General features: G+C 36.7%; 1 protein-coding gene across 4 annotated transcripts in view; it reads left to right on the top strand.

The window, feature by feature from the left end:
- Positions 1-18582, top strand: part of LOC131678948 (ATP-citrate synthase) — a 151098-nt gene that overhangs the window by 90125 nt on the left and 42391 nt on the right. For all 4 annotated transcript variants that reach the window (XM_058959406.1, XM_058959407.1, XM_058959403.1 and 1 more), the window contains exon 2: positions 8760-9001. In XM_058959406.1, the coding sequence (XP_058815389.1) occupies positions 8846-9001 (156 nt within the window). In that variant the 5' untranslated portion in view covers positions 8760-8845. The remainder of the gene's footprint in view (positions 1-8759; positions 9002-18582) is intronic.

The following is an 18582-nucleotide window of genomic DNA, read 5'->3' as shown; positions in this document are numbered from 1 at the left end:
TTGAATAGTAGGAATAAAATATTTTACAGACGTCAGGAGTAGAAAATTCCGTAGAGAACAGAATGAATGAAACAAATACGGCGTTTGTTATTGTGATTTGAGTACCGAATTGTAATCCTTGATAATTATTTTACAAATAACTTCAACGGGAGACTTGGAGAAAAAAAGAATTAATACATAACTTTGCTAAATATTCTGTTCAACGTTATTCTACACCCGAATTATTGCGAATTTTGGGAATTGCTTTTTCTGAAATTTGTCTAGAAGTTAAAATTGGACGCTTTTTAATAGTTTTCTTGTCAATTGGAAGAGCTCTAAACAATTCTAATGTCCATCGGGTATAATACCATTTGGTTTCAAATGCAATAGAAATATCGATTCAGTTTCTGAAAATCTGTACACGATCTGGCATGTGACGGTGCCGGTGGATGAGTGGTAAGCGTGACCCCCACCCATCCCAATTGGTTTGGGTTCAATCCCAGCCGAGGTTGTTGATATTTTTCTGAGGTGAAAAAATCTGTGGTCAAGTCTTCCTTTGAATGGGAAGTAAGCCGATGATCTTCTGTCCATGAGTGGTGGATCGATATCTAGTTCAGATAGTGGAGTCACCTATCCGGTGTTGATCTGTGGCTTCGTAGCGGAAATAGGCTGATGGAAAATAACTATAACATGAAGAAAAATCGCACCCCTATATTGCCGCTCTACGCATAATTATCCCATGTGTATATGGAATCCCATAGCACATGGAACAGTTATGCTTATAGCGATAGTATACCTACTAATAAATATCCGTGGTACTTGTAGAGTGCACAGTATATACGGCATCTCGCAAAAGCAAGTATCAGACTAACATTCCTTCCCTTTCCTTACGCGATCTACATTCGTGCCTGGCCGGCGCCGCACAGTGGCTGGAGACTGGCCAAAACCTCAAAAAATTATTTTTGAAATATTGATATTTTAAATTTTTCCTAAATTTCGCATGTACTGAATGATGTATATTCAAAATGTTATGATCATTGGATAAGAAAACGATTTTTAACATGAATTTAAACGTAGCAAAGTCCAGACTTTTTAATGATTTTCATTTCCGAAACCACCATTGCTCTGTTCACTTCAAATGCATGTTGCTCTTTTGATTTTGGTCCGATTTTAGCACAACTAGTTTCATTGTGTAGAGGAACGAAAGAACTTGGTCAGTAAACAATATACATTTGGTAAATTCGCTTGGAACTATGACTTTCTAGTTTAAATATGTGTGAGGTGGTCAGATCAAAAATACTTTTTTCACTAATGTATTCTGTACAAATTTCGGAACGGTCACATAGTATACATTCTATGGGAAATAACCTCTACTTTTCGAATATCATTGTCTCGTTCTGCGCCTAGGTGCGCAAAAAGGTTTAAGGAGATTTTGAAGCTTTGTTGCTGATATGGAGGCGCATGGTGTTTTATGTAAAATAGTTAGACAATCTACAGTAAACCAACACGTTATACAATGGATTTAAAGTAGTGTTATTCATTTTTTATAATATTGTTGACATTGGTGAACAGTAACGGAAAATCTATCATGAAAACGGGATCATAGTTATAAGAAAGTTTCAATGACACTGTTCGGAAAAATGCATTCAATATTTTAAGACTTTAGACATCAAAAATGAGCTTATCACCTCAAAATTAGCTTAAATTGTGATTTTCAGCCAAATTAGGTAACATTAGAGGTTTTGTCCGATTTTTGTTTGAAGACCCGCCACTGTGCGCTGGTATTGATCAATAAACACTTTAGGATTACCAGGAGTTGCACATTTAAAGATGTTTCGATACTTCCAAGCAGATTTATTTACTGATTCCCTGTGCAACTTCAGCTAGTCCAGATTGAGAACGGAGTCGCAGCCGGGAGTGGTCGCACAAGCTCAAGCTCGATCCGTACACGCCCCGGCTTGAATCATTTTGGCTACTATGAACTCAAAACTACCTGAAGTCTTGCATTTACACTGTTAAAATTATTTCGTAAATAGAATGAAAATTATTATACAATGCACAAATCCATTCTTCGTTTTCTGCAACGAGGCATTGTAAATAGCTGGTTTCGTTCATTTCATGATCTGAATACATGGCGACTTGATGGACGAAAATTTTTGTGATTTTAAATATTTAGTGTATATTGCACGAAATCCATCGAAGGAAACAAAACTATCTTTCGTGATTGAAACGAAATGTTTGTATATATCATAAATATTTCGTTAGGCGCACGATTTCATTTTCGTTCACCAAGCAAAATTTTCGTATATTTTTTCATACGATCTTTAAGGATCGATGTTTTACAATATAATCTTTTTTATATGAAAGAGATCGATCTGGCAAAATCAATTTCATTTCAAGTGTTTAGCACTATTCGACATAGATCTTTCACTAGGGTCTAAATCACAAATGTAAACAAATTGAGTTATCGCTAGTATGACATTATGCGACTAAAATACTAGTGGTAAAAATTGATTTAAATTCGTTTTAGTTCGATTAATACTTAAAAAAACAAAGCGGCGAAACTTGCATTTTTCTTCGAGAATTCGACTCAGTCCTTTCTTCTCAAATAGAATAAAAAGACGAAATATGAAGTTTCGGACAGCATTAGGGCAAATGGCTATGATTCTCACAATTTTCCGGTGAACGGCGGTTGTATTAAGTAAACACACACAAACATTCGAAAATTTCAATATTTTCATGAAATGAAGAAGAGATACACGCGCCGTCTCATTTCCAATGGGTTTCTATACGACTACTTGCTGAGCCCTATTAAAAATATCATGTCGAGCTCGCCCGTTTACCCGGCCCTACCTAGCAAGACAGAGTCAGTGATCTTTCATAGTGATAAGCTTTTTTAAAAAATAATGATTTTGCCAGATCGACCTCTTTAATATAAAAAAGTCGATATTGGCAAATATCGATCCTTAAAGATCGGATGAAAAAATATACTAAAATTTTGTTCGGTGAACGAAAACGACATCGTGCGACTAACGAAATATTCGTGAAATTTTCACGAAAAATTGCTTCGTGTTCTATGGTGAATTTCGTGCAATGTACACTAAATATTTAAAATCAGGACAATTCTCGTTTATCAAGTCGCCAGGTTTTTAGTTCACTATTTTTAGCAGATTTCCGGATAAATTTGTTCAACGATGTGAATTTTTCATGCATAAAAAAATCGTTCATATTACGAAATATGCTCGTGAATATTGTAAAAACTTTCGTGTATTTTATCAAGCAATTTGTTGGGTTTATGAAACAGATTCGTAATGTGCCTACGAAAGTCGTTTCATGGTTTTTACGAAAAACTCGAAACGAAAATAAAAAAAATCCGTTGAACTACGAATGATTCATCATATTACGAAAAACTCGTATATTTTACGAAAGTTTTCTATACGAAACCTACTAATAGCAGATTTACGAATATATTCTCTCCTTACCTTACCATGCTATGTGCCAGAAACGCAAAAAAAATAATGAAAATGTAACGAGATACTATAACAATGACTCGGTAAAAAAATTTCAATTAAGGGGGCTAGGGAGTGTATTACTCCCTAACCATAAACTGGATCATAAAAGTGTGACTGATACGCGGTAACTTGTTCTGTGAACTATATCTTTTCGTGTCCAGACATCACACTGAGCGTTTTTAAATGAACAACAATGTTCGAGATCCTAATAGTTTTCGTATATCTAGTGTTCGTACCTATTACTGGTCGCAAGCAGCTGGACATTTAATAAAAAGTGCATGAAACAAAAATGATTCCACAAATAATTCTCCAAATTTTGTGAAATAGTTCACGTGAAAATGTCATTACCATGTTGCATGAAATTGAAATTGATTTTAGATATCTTCTAAATATAACTAGCACGCAAAATAAATCATAAATCATGTACTAGGAATCGTAAACCAGTTCACGAACCCATGAATAATATTTCATGATTTTTTGATCAATTTGATAAGTACGAATGACCAGACGTAACTATTTTACTAGGAATCATGAACCATTTCACGACTACATGAATAATATTTCATGATTTTGTGATCTATTTCACGAGCAGGAACGGTAAGTCGCATGATCCATCTCACGAATACATGAATAATATTTCATAATTTTATTAACTAATTCATGAGCATGGTTTTTAGGAATCATGAATTAGTTCATAAGGATTGAAAGGAATCATGAATAAAATTCCGAGTATCGAGAAATAGTTAACGAGGAAATGTTCATAATGTTTTGATTTGGTTAACTAATGTTCCTAAATCTACGAATAACATCATGAGTGAATCTTTGGTTTTATGAGTACTGTTCGTGAAGTTGTCAACTAGTTCATGCACAGAAAATCGATTTGGTAATGATATAGCGGGATCCGTAACTACAGCTCACAAAACAAAAATAAACTGATAAAAGCGTTATGCGAACGTTACTAAAAGGAAATTGAACATAATTATAAAACACATGATTTTTGTTCATGATGCTGTTTTGTTTTTATTTTTTTAAATTTTGATTATAGAACCTTAGGGTCATTCGCTTCTTTTCAGGTAGGATAAATCTCTTTTGGAAAAATCTCTAACCCTATGTGCGGGGTTGGGACTCGAACCCAGGTGAGCTGCGTACAAGGCAATCGATTTACCAACTACGCTATGCCCGTCCCCTATGCTGCTGTTTTCGTAACGTAAAAACATGCTTGTTCCAGAATTCATGGCACTTTATTCATTTTGGTAATCATTTTTTCCGTGTATGAAGTAAAACCAATGCCGATTCACAGTTTAAGAACCTCTATTATTTATTATAACAAACAAAAATACGGTATGGAATTAAACATATAGCACATAGCAGTTTGGTCATCCGACACTAAGTCGTTGCAAAAAAAAGAAATCATTTTTAAAATTTCAAAGTGAACTCAGATGCCGAATTTTACATCATTTTGACAATTTAAGACCCCGCCCACTTTGTTTGAAGTTGCTATGGGAAACTATAAGGAAAAAATGTTAATGCTGTAAATGATGTTAAACTAGCACTCGGAAAATTGCAGTTTATACCTTTTTTTAAGGAAACATTCTTAGCATTTCAATCGAAATATTTCCGAAATATTTCCGTTCCTAAAAAAAAAGGGGAAGTTGGAGTTTTGAAACATTTTGACACTTACTCTATGCTGCAAATCATACATATTTTGCAGTTTTTCTTATGTAAAAAATCAGAAATTGAACGGAACCTTTGCGACCTTTGTCAGAATAGGAAAAGTTAGGACTCTAGTGCATTCACATCAAATTTTATCATTTTATCGTTCATGTATCTATTATTCCTCAATCAATTTGTATTAAATGTACCTTATTAAACGTGAAAAATTCTTAGAAAAAAATGGTTTCATTGTCGATGAAATTCAGAAAAATCTGATTTTTTACATTTAATCTAGAAACCACATTTTTTCATCAAATGCGCTTAACTTCCCGTATTTATTTTTCTGAAATGATACATCCACTGTGTAATTCCTGAGTATTTTTCATACAACAAAAAGCAAATTGAAAAATTTATTGTTGAATGGAGCTGATATATGCTATTTATTGCATGTGGAATCCAGACTAAATGTCAAAAAATCCAATGTATCTTAATTTTACCGAAGGCGAATTTACTTTTTTTATTTCTTAGGATTCAACGAGATATAGTGAAATACTCTAGAACTTTAACTTCTCGTATTCCGACAAAAGTCGCAAAGGTTCCATTCAATTTCTGAGATTTTTTCACATTAGAAAAAACTGCAAACTATGTATGATTTGCAGCAAAGAGTAGAATAGGTATTTAGGAATAGAGTTTTTTGGGACTAAAATTCAATTCCTACTTCAAAAGTTATAGCATTTAATCTATTTTTTCTTCGTATTTTCCCATAGTGGCAGTGTCAAAAACTTCAAACGACGTGGACGTGGGTCTAAAATTGTCCAAATGAAATTTGCCATATGAGCTTACTTTGACATTTGTTGACAATATAGAAATTTGGCGAAATTTGAAAATAAAATCAAACAATGAAAACATGCGAACTAACTATAAATCCACTGGCTGCTACATGTGTTATAGGCGATGGAATTGACGTTTTCTTTTAGCGTTTTCATAACACACGAACTATTAGAGATAATCACACAGTTAATTTAACAAAGCTGCTTGAATTTATTTATTTTATTACTTTCTAGAACATTATATAGCTTAATTTTACATATCTTAAAAGTTGATACTTTGAACACCCTAACCATAAGAACTAATTAAACTAATATTAAAAATCAGCAAAAAATACTAAGAAAGTTTGCTAAAGACACCATACATCTAAAACTAACGGTTTGGGTGCAAACAGTTTCGTCTTCCTAAATACGGCTTGGGACCATATTGCAATAGCTTTTTCATACCGCATGCTTAGGGGGAAGTGGGGCAATTCGGACCGCTGGCCAATTCGGACCTCCAGCTGTGGTAATTTCATGAAGAGCGTATATATCATTTTCATGGCTGTCATGTAGCTCTGTTCTGTCTCACAACATATTGCGGTTCTCAATTTTCGTGTGCGTGCGCTAGGAGCGAATGTTGCTTCGGAGCGCTTTTTTTTAATGTGTAAGCCGAAAAACAAGATTTTTGTTGGCAACAATAAATAATTAAATCAAGTGCATTATCGTGATTTTGGATCTGCCGGATAATATCTTTTATTTATATCCTGGGGTGGCATTGAGCATCTCGAAACGAAAGGTTTATTGTATGCAAGCTTGTATGAAAAAGTCGATTCGAAACGGTTACATAATGTCGCCCCTATTTTGGGCGAGACTATCAACTATTAATTAGGCCAAAATAGGAATTCATTTCTATTGCAAGAAATCGAAAAGAAATGCGTGGTCCAAATTGGAACAGGGTTGGGGTAATTCGAACCTTTCATGTACTTTTACACGTTTATGCACAATACGGGCAAAGATCGGAAAAAGTCGCCTTAAAAAAAAGTGCGCGATTGATCAGGATTTTAGGAAAAATATTTATTTGTGATTCTGTTGAATCGTTTCAGTTCTACAGCTCATAAACCCTTACTAGATCCGAATTAGACCAGTTCCCCTATTATTGTGTAGACGGGACTATTCGGATCTACCTAAACAAATCGCCCTTTTAGGTGCATAGATGTGAAAGAATTTATGGGTCAAAGGTACTAATTGTCAGTTTGAAACCTCAGCTACATTTTTGAGCCATAACAATTGATTTGCACCACTCTATGGCAGCTACGATTTGCAAAACTCTCCGTTTTCCATCCTTTTACAAGGTAGGGTAATTCGGACCTTCAATTTTTCATTTTATTTTTTTTTCAGTGGAATTATGTTTAGCCAAGAAATCTTTATTTCAAGAAACTTCTTTAGAAGTAAAGTGTGCGCCGACGCAAGCTGCTGAACGATGGTTGCTGAAAATGGCGGTCCGAATAGCTCCGTACGCTAATTTCGCACAGCGTCTTGAAAATATCTGTGTTTTCACCCATTCAAAAACCATTCCATAAAATAGGAGGCTTAAGTTTTCCAAAACACCTAGGGTAAAGTGCCTCTTTTCACCATACTAAGCAGGATGCCTCACTCATTCATTAATTTCTCGGCCTACAAACAGTGGAATGCGAAAAAATTGACATCAACAGCTTTGCTTCGTTGTTAAGAAGCAATATCATAACACAAATGCACTGAAAACAGTGAAATTCTCGTGTGTGAGCGCAACGAAAACTCGAATCGAGTGCCCCTATTGTTGCGCTACCATTTGACTCAATGCGTTGAACAAAGATGGCAGACACTGCTCTAACCAACGGTTTCAAATGGGTAGGGTGATAATAGAAACATGGCGAAAATGGGCTCAACACCCTACCTGTTATTTTTTCCCTTTATTGGATACTTTGATCACGATTTTGACATTACAATGTGTAGTTTGTGGAAGGCAAACAATGAAACACGTATCTCCTTTCTAAAAAAAACTGCAGAATGAGATTCTGTCAAAACTAATGTTTCAGAATGGCGCTTCCACGAATATGTACGACAGTCAAAAAGTTTTACGATTTTCTGAGAAATCGAGGAAGTCTGAATTACATCCACGTCCTAATAGCTCCTTTTTCCGCTGTAAATTAGACACTTTTTTTATGAAAATCGGTGAAAAATCATATGGGACTGATATACTTTTATGGTCAGTACAGTAAAATATGTAGTATAATTGCAGAAGAGTAAGACAGCAACGTAGAGTTGTAGTGAAACAGTAATAAAATAGTAGAACGGTTTTAACTGATTTTTTAGTAAAGACGCACAAATTGTAAGAAAAAGTTTATATATATTCACCAATAACATTTTATGTATATGTCCCCAAATTCCGAAGATTCCACCGTCAGTGACTTCGAACGATTAACACGTGCATGAAAAAACACTTCGCGTCGTGACGTGGACGAAAGAGTAAAATTTTCAAACAGGTTTTGTTGCCAAGTGTCGCCGTCGTTCTGCTGGTTCCGAGCAGAAGCAAGCAAAAGCCCAATGTTGGAATTTGCTCAGTCTCATGTGGCGACTAACTGACTGAAACTGTCTGCTGTGCACCATACTGGTGATGTACCTACATAGAAATTTGGCAAAGTTATTGTTCTATTGGCGTCTTCAATTATGTTGCCAAGCAGCACAAATTAGATTATTATACTCAAATTTCGCCATCATCTTCCATCATCTAATTTAAGATCCATTGTTCGTTTCCTTCAATTTGCAGATACTGCTACTAGCCAGCTAGAGTCAAACATCAAAAGAAAGAACTTTGCACCTAACCGCTAATCAGGAGCAGCAGCACCAGCCAGAATGTCTGCGAAAGCGATACGCGAGGCAACCGGAAAAGATATCATCAATCGACACCTGACGGGGGATCACGGTACGGCCAAGTGCCGATTCGCTTCCGTCGACGAAACCACACAATGGTCGCAGCTGGTGGCGGACAATCCGTGGCTGGAGAGCAGCGTAAGTAAATTCGGATTTTGTTGTCTACGGTGGTTTAATGGGGATTATGAGGGTATATCGTTTGCAACTATTTCTATAATGGCTAAGCATATTCGAGCCTCACCCGTTTGGAAATGGCATGTCATTAAACACTGTAATGTGAAATGGTAAAAATCAAGTTAATTAGAATATATCGAAGTTTCTTCTCACACAATAAATAAAAGGTTTATATGCATTACATCGATCGTAGGCCTTGTAAATAACGAAATAGTGCTACACTCTTCCTAATAAGGATTTTTTCCTTTCCGTGATTTGGTAGTTACAATAAATTGAAAAAAATGTGAAGTTATCCCCGGTGCAACGAATCGTTTCATCACAAGAGTCTGCCTTTTGCGCGTGTGATACCTTCAACCACTCTTGTCAGAATAATTTTTAGTTCTTCTACATGTTAATCACCTTCGTAAACCTCGAAAAACGACAATTTATCCATATTTTACAATAAGATTTGTAGGCTATAAAAAGTTTGACGGTATACCGTAGGCTGATAGGATTGACAGTTGAACGGTTGAAAACCGTTGGGAATCACGTCTCTTGCAAACCCTCTGCCTTAGCATTTCCTGAGACAATTTGCAGGTCGGAATACTTCATTTGACTATTGAGCATAATATACACATCAACTGGAGACATTTTAACAAATTTTAATTCAATTTCGAAGTATGTATGATTTCCAATAAAACACGGAAACTAATTTTCGGTAAATCTGCAGCTTTGTAAAATCATTCGAAATCAGGTGTTTGAAGGTGGTGGACAAAGCATTTTTTCGGGAGACTTTTATGCTAGGTATTTGAAGTCGACCGACGGAGGAATCTTTTGAATTTCGAATGAACTGACACAGAAATATTTAGCCAGGACAAATATCTCCAAATTTCGCCCAGATAAGCACAGAATTGTGATATTCCATATAATGCAAGCGAATGACGTTACTGGTGACAAGCCTTTCATTAAAGATTACCACGTCTACATACCCACTCACAAAGTTAAGATCAACGGTGTAGTTAGCGATTCGAGTTCATCAATGCGTAAATCTACTGAAGCATTGTGCTGGTCGTTTCAAGGGCCCCTTTGTTCCACAGAGCAAATATTTTGAATGGCTATTGCACTGGATGGGATAAAACAGTGTTTCTCTTCAAACTCGTGTTGGGTAATATTTGGTAGAACTGCTTACGTCTTCTTCGACAAGGATCGTCTGCTTGTTCAGCTATATGCACAAATGTGCCATTGTAGCAGTAAAGCTTGATGTTAAAATATAGCCTCTGGTATCATAAAGATGATTACTACAGCTTCAGTACCCATGACGAGCAAAAAAAATATACAAAAAAATTTTTGTAGTGGAAATGTTTGTCTTTCTCTAATATACTGTAGTATAAGAGTCGTACGTCCATCTAACCAATAAACAATAATATGTTGTTTCTTCTTGTCTGTTTCTTTCTTGACGACACTCAAAAGCACACGGGCACAAACATACGATCAGACGTTTATAGACACAAACATACAAACTACCACGCGATAAAAAGAACACGCTCAAATACAAAAACATACAAACGCTCGAGTCTTCTGCGATAATATAAACCCGGTCGCAAACGCGATTATTGACGCATACTTACGCCCACGATCTCGCTATCATATGTACGTTCCAACGGGGTAGAATTTACGAATTTATAAACGCTGCCTCATATGTCAACATACAAATGCCCGCTCTCGCGCGATCGTCATGCGAGAACTCGCACTCCAAAATACGGAACTTATATACTCTAGAGTCTAGAGAACAAGTTTCAAGGCTGCTTAATGGGAGAATACAGTGAGATATGGGAGTTTTACGTTTTTCCTTCATCTAAACTGTATACTCAGAACTGAGCATAAAAATAACGGCCGGTGCGAACAATCAAAAGCCACCTCGAGTATGGCTATTCGGTTACAAAAACGAAGTTATACGCATGCTAGCATACGTGACATACAGATGCGATCAAACACGTTAACATAGAAACACTTGTGCTTTTCGCGATAATACAATTCTGGTCACGCATCTGCACATGCAATCGCGATCATCCGCGCACACTTACGCTCACAATTTCGCAATGCATAAAAACGCTCCGGTGATCAAGTTAATATGTTAGCAATTCCGAATATATAAACGCAGTCTCAAGTGCAATTATACTAACGCCCGTTTGCACACTATTATGAATCGGTCATGTGCGGAAGCCCCTACCTCTGGTTCTAGCAGTCCTCAATCTTCGTCTTAAAAAAAAACATTTATATACCGTGAACCGGGGTGACATTGATCACTTTTCGAAGTAATCATTACATATTTTTAGACACAACGCATTTTTTTCGAGTTTAATATTTTTAAACCGTGTACTGTATGGAGAACAAGATTGGATGGTTTTTGCCTAAAATTGTCCGTTTACAGCTATTTTTTCAAAAATGATTTCAAGTTGAAATCCGTTTTCGTGTTCCGGGGTGACTTTGATAACCTGCATGTTCACCCACATTAAGTTATTGATGTCAATGCTTTTCATTCAAATGTTTGTTTAAACTATTTCTGGAAAGATACTCATTGTTAAATAGATGTTAATTAGTATTATACAAAGAATTTCAAAAAAAAATTCGAGTAGCCAAAATTCGCATAATTTGTGTCCAACTAGAATAAAAGATTTTGAAAACTTTTAAAACTGCTAAAATTGTTTTGTTTCGGTGTTTTATCAATGTACAAAAAGTTTCATCCATTTAACACGTTGGAATATTGAACAATAAAAAAAATGTTGCGAATTTTAGCTTAAAATAATTTGAAATTATTGCCAACTAGTTTCACAAAAAAATGTATTAAAAATAAACAAACTCTTAAAACTAAATTTAGAATATTCCAATATAAAGGAAAATAAAAACTCGCTTGTAATTTATTACTCTTGTTCAAATCTGAGATTTATTTGTTTTATAAAAAATAGACACTTTACTAAGCTTCGTAAAAATGAGGTCAAGTCAAATTTCGGTTTTTTTGTAGTTTTTGTACCCAAAAACCGAACAATTCACTCAAAAAGTATAACAAATCAGTATTTTTTTAATTTTAGAGTAAAAATCAATTCAAATTAAAATGATTCGGTAGACTATTCTGGTTTAATAAGCGATCTACGAAAAAAGTTTCGAGTGATCAAAGTCACCCCGATGATCAAAGTCACCCCGGTTTACGGTACATAAGAAGTCCTAGGGCGCCATGGTCGGATACACTAATGGTATGGAGAAACTCACTCCTTTCCAAATCTGAACCGAACATGGTTTGCACGAACAGTCAAAAGCCCACAGTAGTATGCAAGCGGTTACATGGTTATTCAAACGAATCTATACACGAAGTCAAATACACGCGTCACACATGTCCTCGCGATCAGACCCGTTAACATACAAGCACTCGAGTTCTGCGCGATAATACAAATATTGTCACAAACGTGAACCTCCAATTGCGATCATCCACACAAACCTACGCCTGCGATCTCGCAACATGAACCCCTGTGATTAAGTGAACATTTAAACGAATTTAGAAACACAGTTTCAAGTTCATTTAAACAAACGCACGTTCGTGAATATGTCACTTCCGGAAACCCCTACCCTCGGTCCTAGAAGCCTGTTTTCAGCTGGATCATTCTTATAAAATATTACGCTCTTATATGTTAGTTTCAGGGCGGAATTTTTCCGGGTACTCTAGTGATATGGTGGAACCCACGCTTCTATCATGTGAACCGTACACTCCCAATTAAACAACAGAATCGCGGTCCGCGCGAACTTTCAAGAACCCACGGGTGTATGCCAATGATCACATGGCTATGCAATCTCGCAAACATGGAAACGCCTCGGTGATTGAGTAAACGTTTAAGCACATACATTTAAAAATTACGGCTCGCTGCAATTGGCATTAAGTGGTTATTTAAAAATTTGAGGCCCAAAAAATCTAAAAAAAATCTCGGCATACCTTTGAAAATATCTATGCAAAATTGCATCCAGATCGGAACACTAAATTTCAAATTACAGCCGTTCGCACTTCGTGGTTCCTTCCATGATTAAGTTAACACAACATTTTTGAATGCGAATATCCCGGAATTGAGTTTTTTGAAAAGGACCGTTGCGGCCAACGGGATATATTCATTTTTCATTCAAAAATTTTCGATTCCTTTCAAAGAATTTTGTTTAAAATATTTTGAACACCGATTTACACATGTTTTTTTCATTGGAAAAAATCGTTTGAAAAACCGAACCGTACAAGTACACCAGAATAAATTTTTCTTCAATATATTTTTGACTTTTTTGCTTCCACTTGAGTTTTTTTGTCTTGGAGTGTTCATCGCAAGCCTTTGCGAAAAAATGCGCTTGGGGCATTCTCAATTTTCAATATTTTTTAATGCAACTTTTTATTTTCTTCCTTAGTACTACAACACGTTGTTTTACGGGTTTTCAAGTCAAATTTGCATAAACCCTTAAAAATTTCAAACTTAGCTCACTTTTTTCTCTCAACTTTCTATATAACCTCTTAAGCAGTGTTTTAGTGAGTGACATTTCCCGTCTCTTCTGCAATTGTAATGAGTGATTCTGACAGGGAACCCTTCCGAGAACAAAGTTGGATCACTCAAAAAATTTGGTGGATAATGTCAGAGACGTAACCGCAAAGAAGTAGAATACACTTAAGTTCTTCCCTTCTAACTTGTGCCCGTCAATTGTCACCGGAATCTCCAAGTCATCTATTTTTTTTTAAATCTGAAAAAAAATCATTGCGTTCAGTATTCTGGAAAATACAAACACTTTAAAATCATGAATATTTTCTCCAGGACGATAATTTCAAGGACAGTATCTACTTTAATTATCACATATAATCAGGCTTTTTACGCGGATTTTCCAATTACCGTGGTTTTCGCAAAAATATACTGTCCTTTTAACTGCAAAGAACTTAGAATTTTGTCACTCAGTTATACACGAATGATATAGCCACGATGTTATTCGTTTGGCATTCGAACGACGCATGATTGAAACGAGCACATCTATTTGTATACTACCCCTATTTGATTGAGGCACTTCGGTGCGAGTGTGTGCAAATGCCAACGTGGTCGAAAATCCATAGCGTCTACCGCTTATTGTACCGTTCGAACAGCTCGACAGATTATACAATCGTACCTCGATTTTTTCATCATCCATGATTAACGTCATGTTGCAAGTTTCTATGCACAATGAAGTATGCTATTTAGTCTAAACCTTTTGACGTTATCAGTTCAAAATTCCGTGTATGATGGAACTGGATAAAGGTGGCTTCCATAAGCTTAAGTTATATTCTACTATGAATATAAATATTCTACTTACCAAACACAGGGGCGGACGCAACAATACGTTTTGTCGATTACCACTGTATTGCCCGAACTGGGTTCTCAGTTTGCTACTGAGCCTCACCTATCTTGAAGCACAATCACTACCGCAAAAAATTGAAGTGTTTATTGTTCCATCTCTATCAAGGCCACAGTTATTCCTCGATAGCTTTTCTTGCTTATAGCACTGGCTTAGCAGAAGTAGAGAACGCAAGGGACGACATTCTTAATATGAATTGCTCACGATTTTGTGAGCGCGTTTTTCCGGACACATGACATTTGAGCAGTCCAACAACATAAGTTGATTGGAATACACTTTAAATGTAGAGACGGGGGTGATCGAAATTTTCCGCTCGACAAGAAAATATTTTACCTTTCATCGCGAAATTATTGTTATCATATCGCCAACCGTGCTGAAGTTTGTCTATCCCGAACCGACTGCTTCTAGATTGTTTGATATTCCACCTTATCAAATGCAATTTGTTTATATCAATTTATTACATAGTCAAGCCGGCCGGTCTGATCATACAATGGCGCTATGAAGTATCGTGTTTGCTATTACTCTGACGTATCTTTCACTGATACATCACGCAATCATTATTGTGTTATCATGGATGAGATAATAAAGGTGGGACATATTTGGGGTGATTTGCATATTTCAAACATAACAAACAACGTGTTATACTGTTTCGATGATTACTCGGCATTGAATAGGGATTTATAATTTGGGGAAAAATTATATGTTCGGTTACACGTGATGAGGATGTGTTTATATTGTGTTAAATGTTGATTAAAAAGAATGCTTAACATCTGTTTGCAATTACAACATGTGTTGGCATATTTTACACGACCTATCAGAAGCGTTTACTGATCTTTCTTGTTCGCGAGACCTAACGATCCGTATAGTAACACTCCGTCTCGTTCTCCCTTACCTGATCGATTGTTGCCGTAATGTTGGTCGTCTCAGCATTATCGATAACCTGCTGTTAATTGATATGTTCGAATAAACCATAATTGCATAATAATTGATTACCACTTCGGGTAGGATATAGGTCTAGCACCCTTGTCGCCGGATGCATTTGCAGTTTACTTTCACTGTTGGCACGCTGGCCTTGCCGAGCAGGTTTCGCTGCCACGTTTCGATTCTGTCTATTGGAGTGTCATTAAATTTTGTTCGCCGACTTGCAAAAGTTAGGTATGAGTAAACACCAGTACAACACAGATGGGGAATAATACACACTTGAAATTTTGTTTGCGCGCTTTGCAATAAGTGCCTATCTTTGTTGTTTTTTTTTCGCCGGTAGGTATGCAAACATACCAATATATGTGTGTATATACTGTAGTGCAGGCTTGCGATTATTACTAAGACGGTGGTTAGGCGTAGAGAGGGTTACCGGTTAGACATTCTAATATTGAATTGTTCAAGTATAATGAATTGCTGCACGTTATCACTTTAGTTGCGTGTGTGACGATTTATGCTGGGTGATTGTCACGTTTTACATACTACTATATAATAAAATGTATGCAAGAAGAACCTACTTGTCATTTTTTGTTAGAACATCTAACGAAAAAAATTGAGTTTTGTTGTAAGTCCACTTTCCAAAAGCAACCGTGTTGGTTAGTTTTTTGAACTGTTTTGTTTTTCTTATTGTTTCAGATTCGTTATCTGGTTTGGTATAAATCATACTATTGTTGTGTAATTCACGTTCGCAGTTCACACTATGTTTAGTGTTATGGAAGCGTTTTTCCTAAGATTAGCTTGCTTTTAATTAGAACAATCAAACCCAGTGAACCGTAATTGCAGTGGTTCGATTGCTTTTGCTTCTGTTTTAATTTTGCTTAATTTTAATAAATGACCTCAAGCTTAATCTGAAATTTGTCATCACATTTTTTGTTGTCGCGTTGGACTCCTTCGGACCGACAGTTGACAGTCGCTTCGGTTGTGATGCAGCACTTCCAAGAGATGTCACTTTCGGAGCCCCGCCGACCTTTACAAGGAAGTTTAGGAGAGGAAATGTGCCTCATCTTCCTATCACTTCTAGGCACTCCAGTAGATGTTCCTTTTTATCCGTCATCAAAGACACACCGTCGCAAGGCCTCGTTAGGAGACATAAGAGCATAAAAAATCGTTGGAGGTAGTGGCGTTAGTTCTTTTAGAATTTCTGCGAAAGATCGCTTATGACGGTCCTGGCGGGAACGTTTTAGTTTATCTCTGCGCAGTTTATACGCTGAACATCTCGAGATAACAAACAGCCCTCCCCAAGGTTTAGGGGTTTGACGGTATTGCAAACATCATCAAGCATCAATTGCTTTAAGATGGGTATTGCATTACGCCTCGATAGTGGTGCATCGAGGAGACCGAGAGGGCTTATGCGCCTTTTTTATGTTATATGTTTTTTCATACTCTGCACCTACGCATACCAACGCTAATCCACTGATCTATGCGCGGTGTCGTAGCCGACTGGCGGATCGACGTAGATTGACTTTTGCTGTGTGCCGTGTTTGCAAATATTCTTCTATTGGTGGTATTCGTGGACGGGGTCATTGTGTGTCCATTTATCGGTCGACTTCGTCATCGTGAATATATTATTTAAATTAATTTAATAATTAAATTAATTTAATAAAGTAGAATAAGTAGAAATCTATTAGTTGTAGCTTTGTGATAATCGTAGTTTTTCGTACTAGTGTACAACTGTTATATGCTAGTCGTATGTCTATCTATGTATGTATTCGTCTGAGTATTTGTGACAGTTGGGCCAGGGAATGGATGCAGAACTGACGTATATGATAGAATAGTGACTAATACTTCTGGTGATCAATCTGAGCATTTGGTTCTATTCATTCGGGAAAGTCGGGTTGGATAAATTAGGGTGCAATGAATTTACCGACGCACGTGAGTTATCCATTCCCGGCCAGCATAGCATGATGAAAGTCTAACAGCATGCAATTGTCGTTAATGATAAATATACAACATTTGCTGCATTTCGACGAGTTTGATTGCGTGTTACATGTGTTTTTCTGTTCTACTTCATTAGTCTGTACATTGTACATCTATTAGTTTGCTTTTCCATTATTTATGTACACCAAAATAGTATTGCTCAATTTATACACTTCTAGTCAAGCTCTTTGCATCTTTTTTTTCTTTATTCGGCATGTTATGATTCCTTTTATTAGTATATCTCTACTATACGCTATCTATACTAATATAGGTACAAACGCTCGTGGCCCTCGCGATAACACAAACGCGACCATGCAATTGCAATAATCCACATACTTACGCCCGCGATTTCGCCTACATGAAAACACCCCGGTAGTTAAGTAAACGTGGCATCTTTAAACTTCCAAACGCGTTCTCAAACATTAACCCATCACTCGCGAGATCATGAAACGGTCACGTCCGAAAGTTTTACCAGTCGGGACTAATGCCTTCAGTTGAACCAATCAAAAAAGTGACGCTCATATTCACTAAACAACACGTTCCATGGTGGCATGACCTGGAACTCAAGTGATATAAGGAAACGGACTACCTTGTGTACCATACTCTAAAAATTAAGCTTCAGATCCACGGTCCGCGCGCGATCAAACAAAAATACACACTACGTCATTATAAAATCGAAGTTATACACGCGAAGTCACATACACGTGACAAACACGTTAATATACAAATGCTTGAGCCCTTCGCGATCATCCCCGGCATCTACATCCACGATCTAGTAAACATGATGGTATCCCAGTGATAAAGTGAATGTCTCAGCTCCTATAAATTTTCAAACGCGGTCTCAAGCGTGAACCTAAAAACTCCCGCACTCGCACGATCATGAATCGGTCACTTCCGGATGTTTCTATCCTTGATATCAGCAGACTAGGTCCATGCCTTCAATTGGATCAATTAAAAAAAGAAAGCTCTCATATCCACTAGACACCACGTTACATTGCGACATGACCGAGGACTCTAGTGATATGGGGTAACTTACTCCCTGTCAGAATGTGAATTGTACACCAAAAACTAACTATCAGAATGAAGGTCCGCGTGACCATCCAAGAACGCACGCGTATATAGGAAATGCCACACGGTTACAAAATCCAGTCTTGTACACGCGAAGTCACATGAACGCGAGCACACGTGACAAACACGTTAACGTACGAACGCTTAAGCCCTTCGCGATTAACAAAGCACACCTACATTCGCGATTGTGCAAACTTAAT

Source organism: Topomyia yanbarensis, chromosome 2 (genome assembly GCF_030247195.1).
Source record: "Topomyia yanbarensis strain Yona2022 chromosome 2, ASM3024719v1, whole genome shotgun sequence".
Taxonomy (NCBI): Eukaryota; Metazoa; Arthropoda; class Insecta; order Diptera; family Culicidae; genus Topomyia; species Topomyia yanbarensis.
The sequence above is the reverse complement of the archived record's forward strand: the minus strand, read 5'-3'. Positions and strand labels throughout refer to the sequence as shown.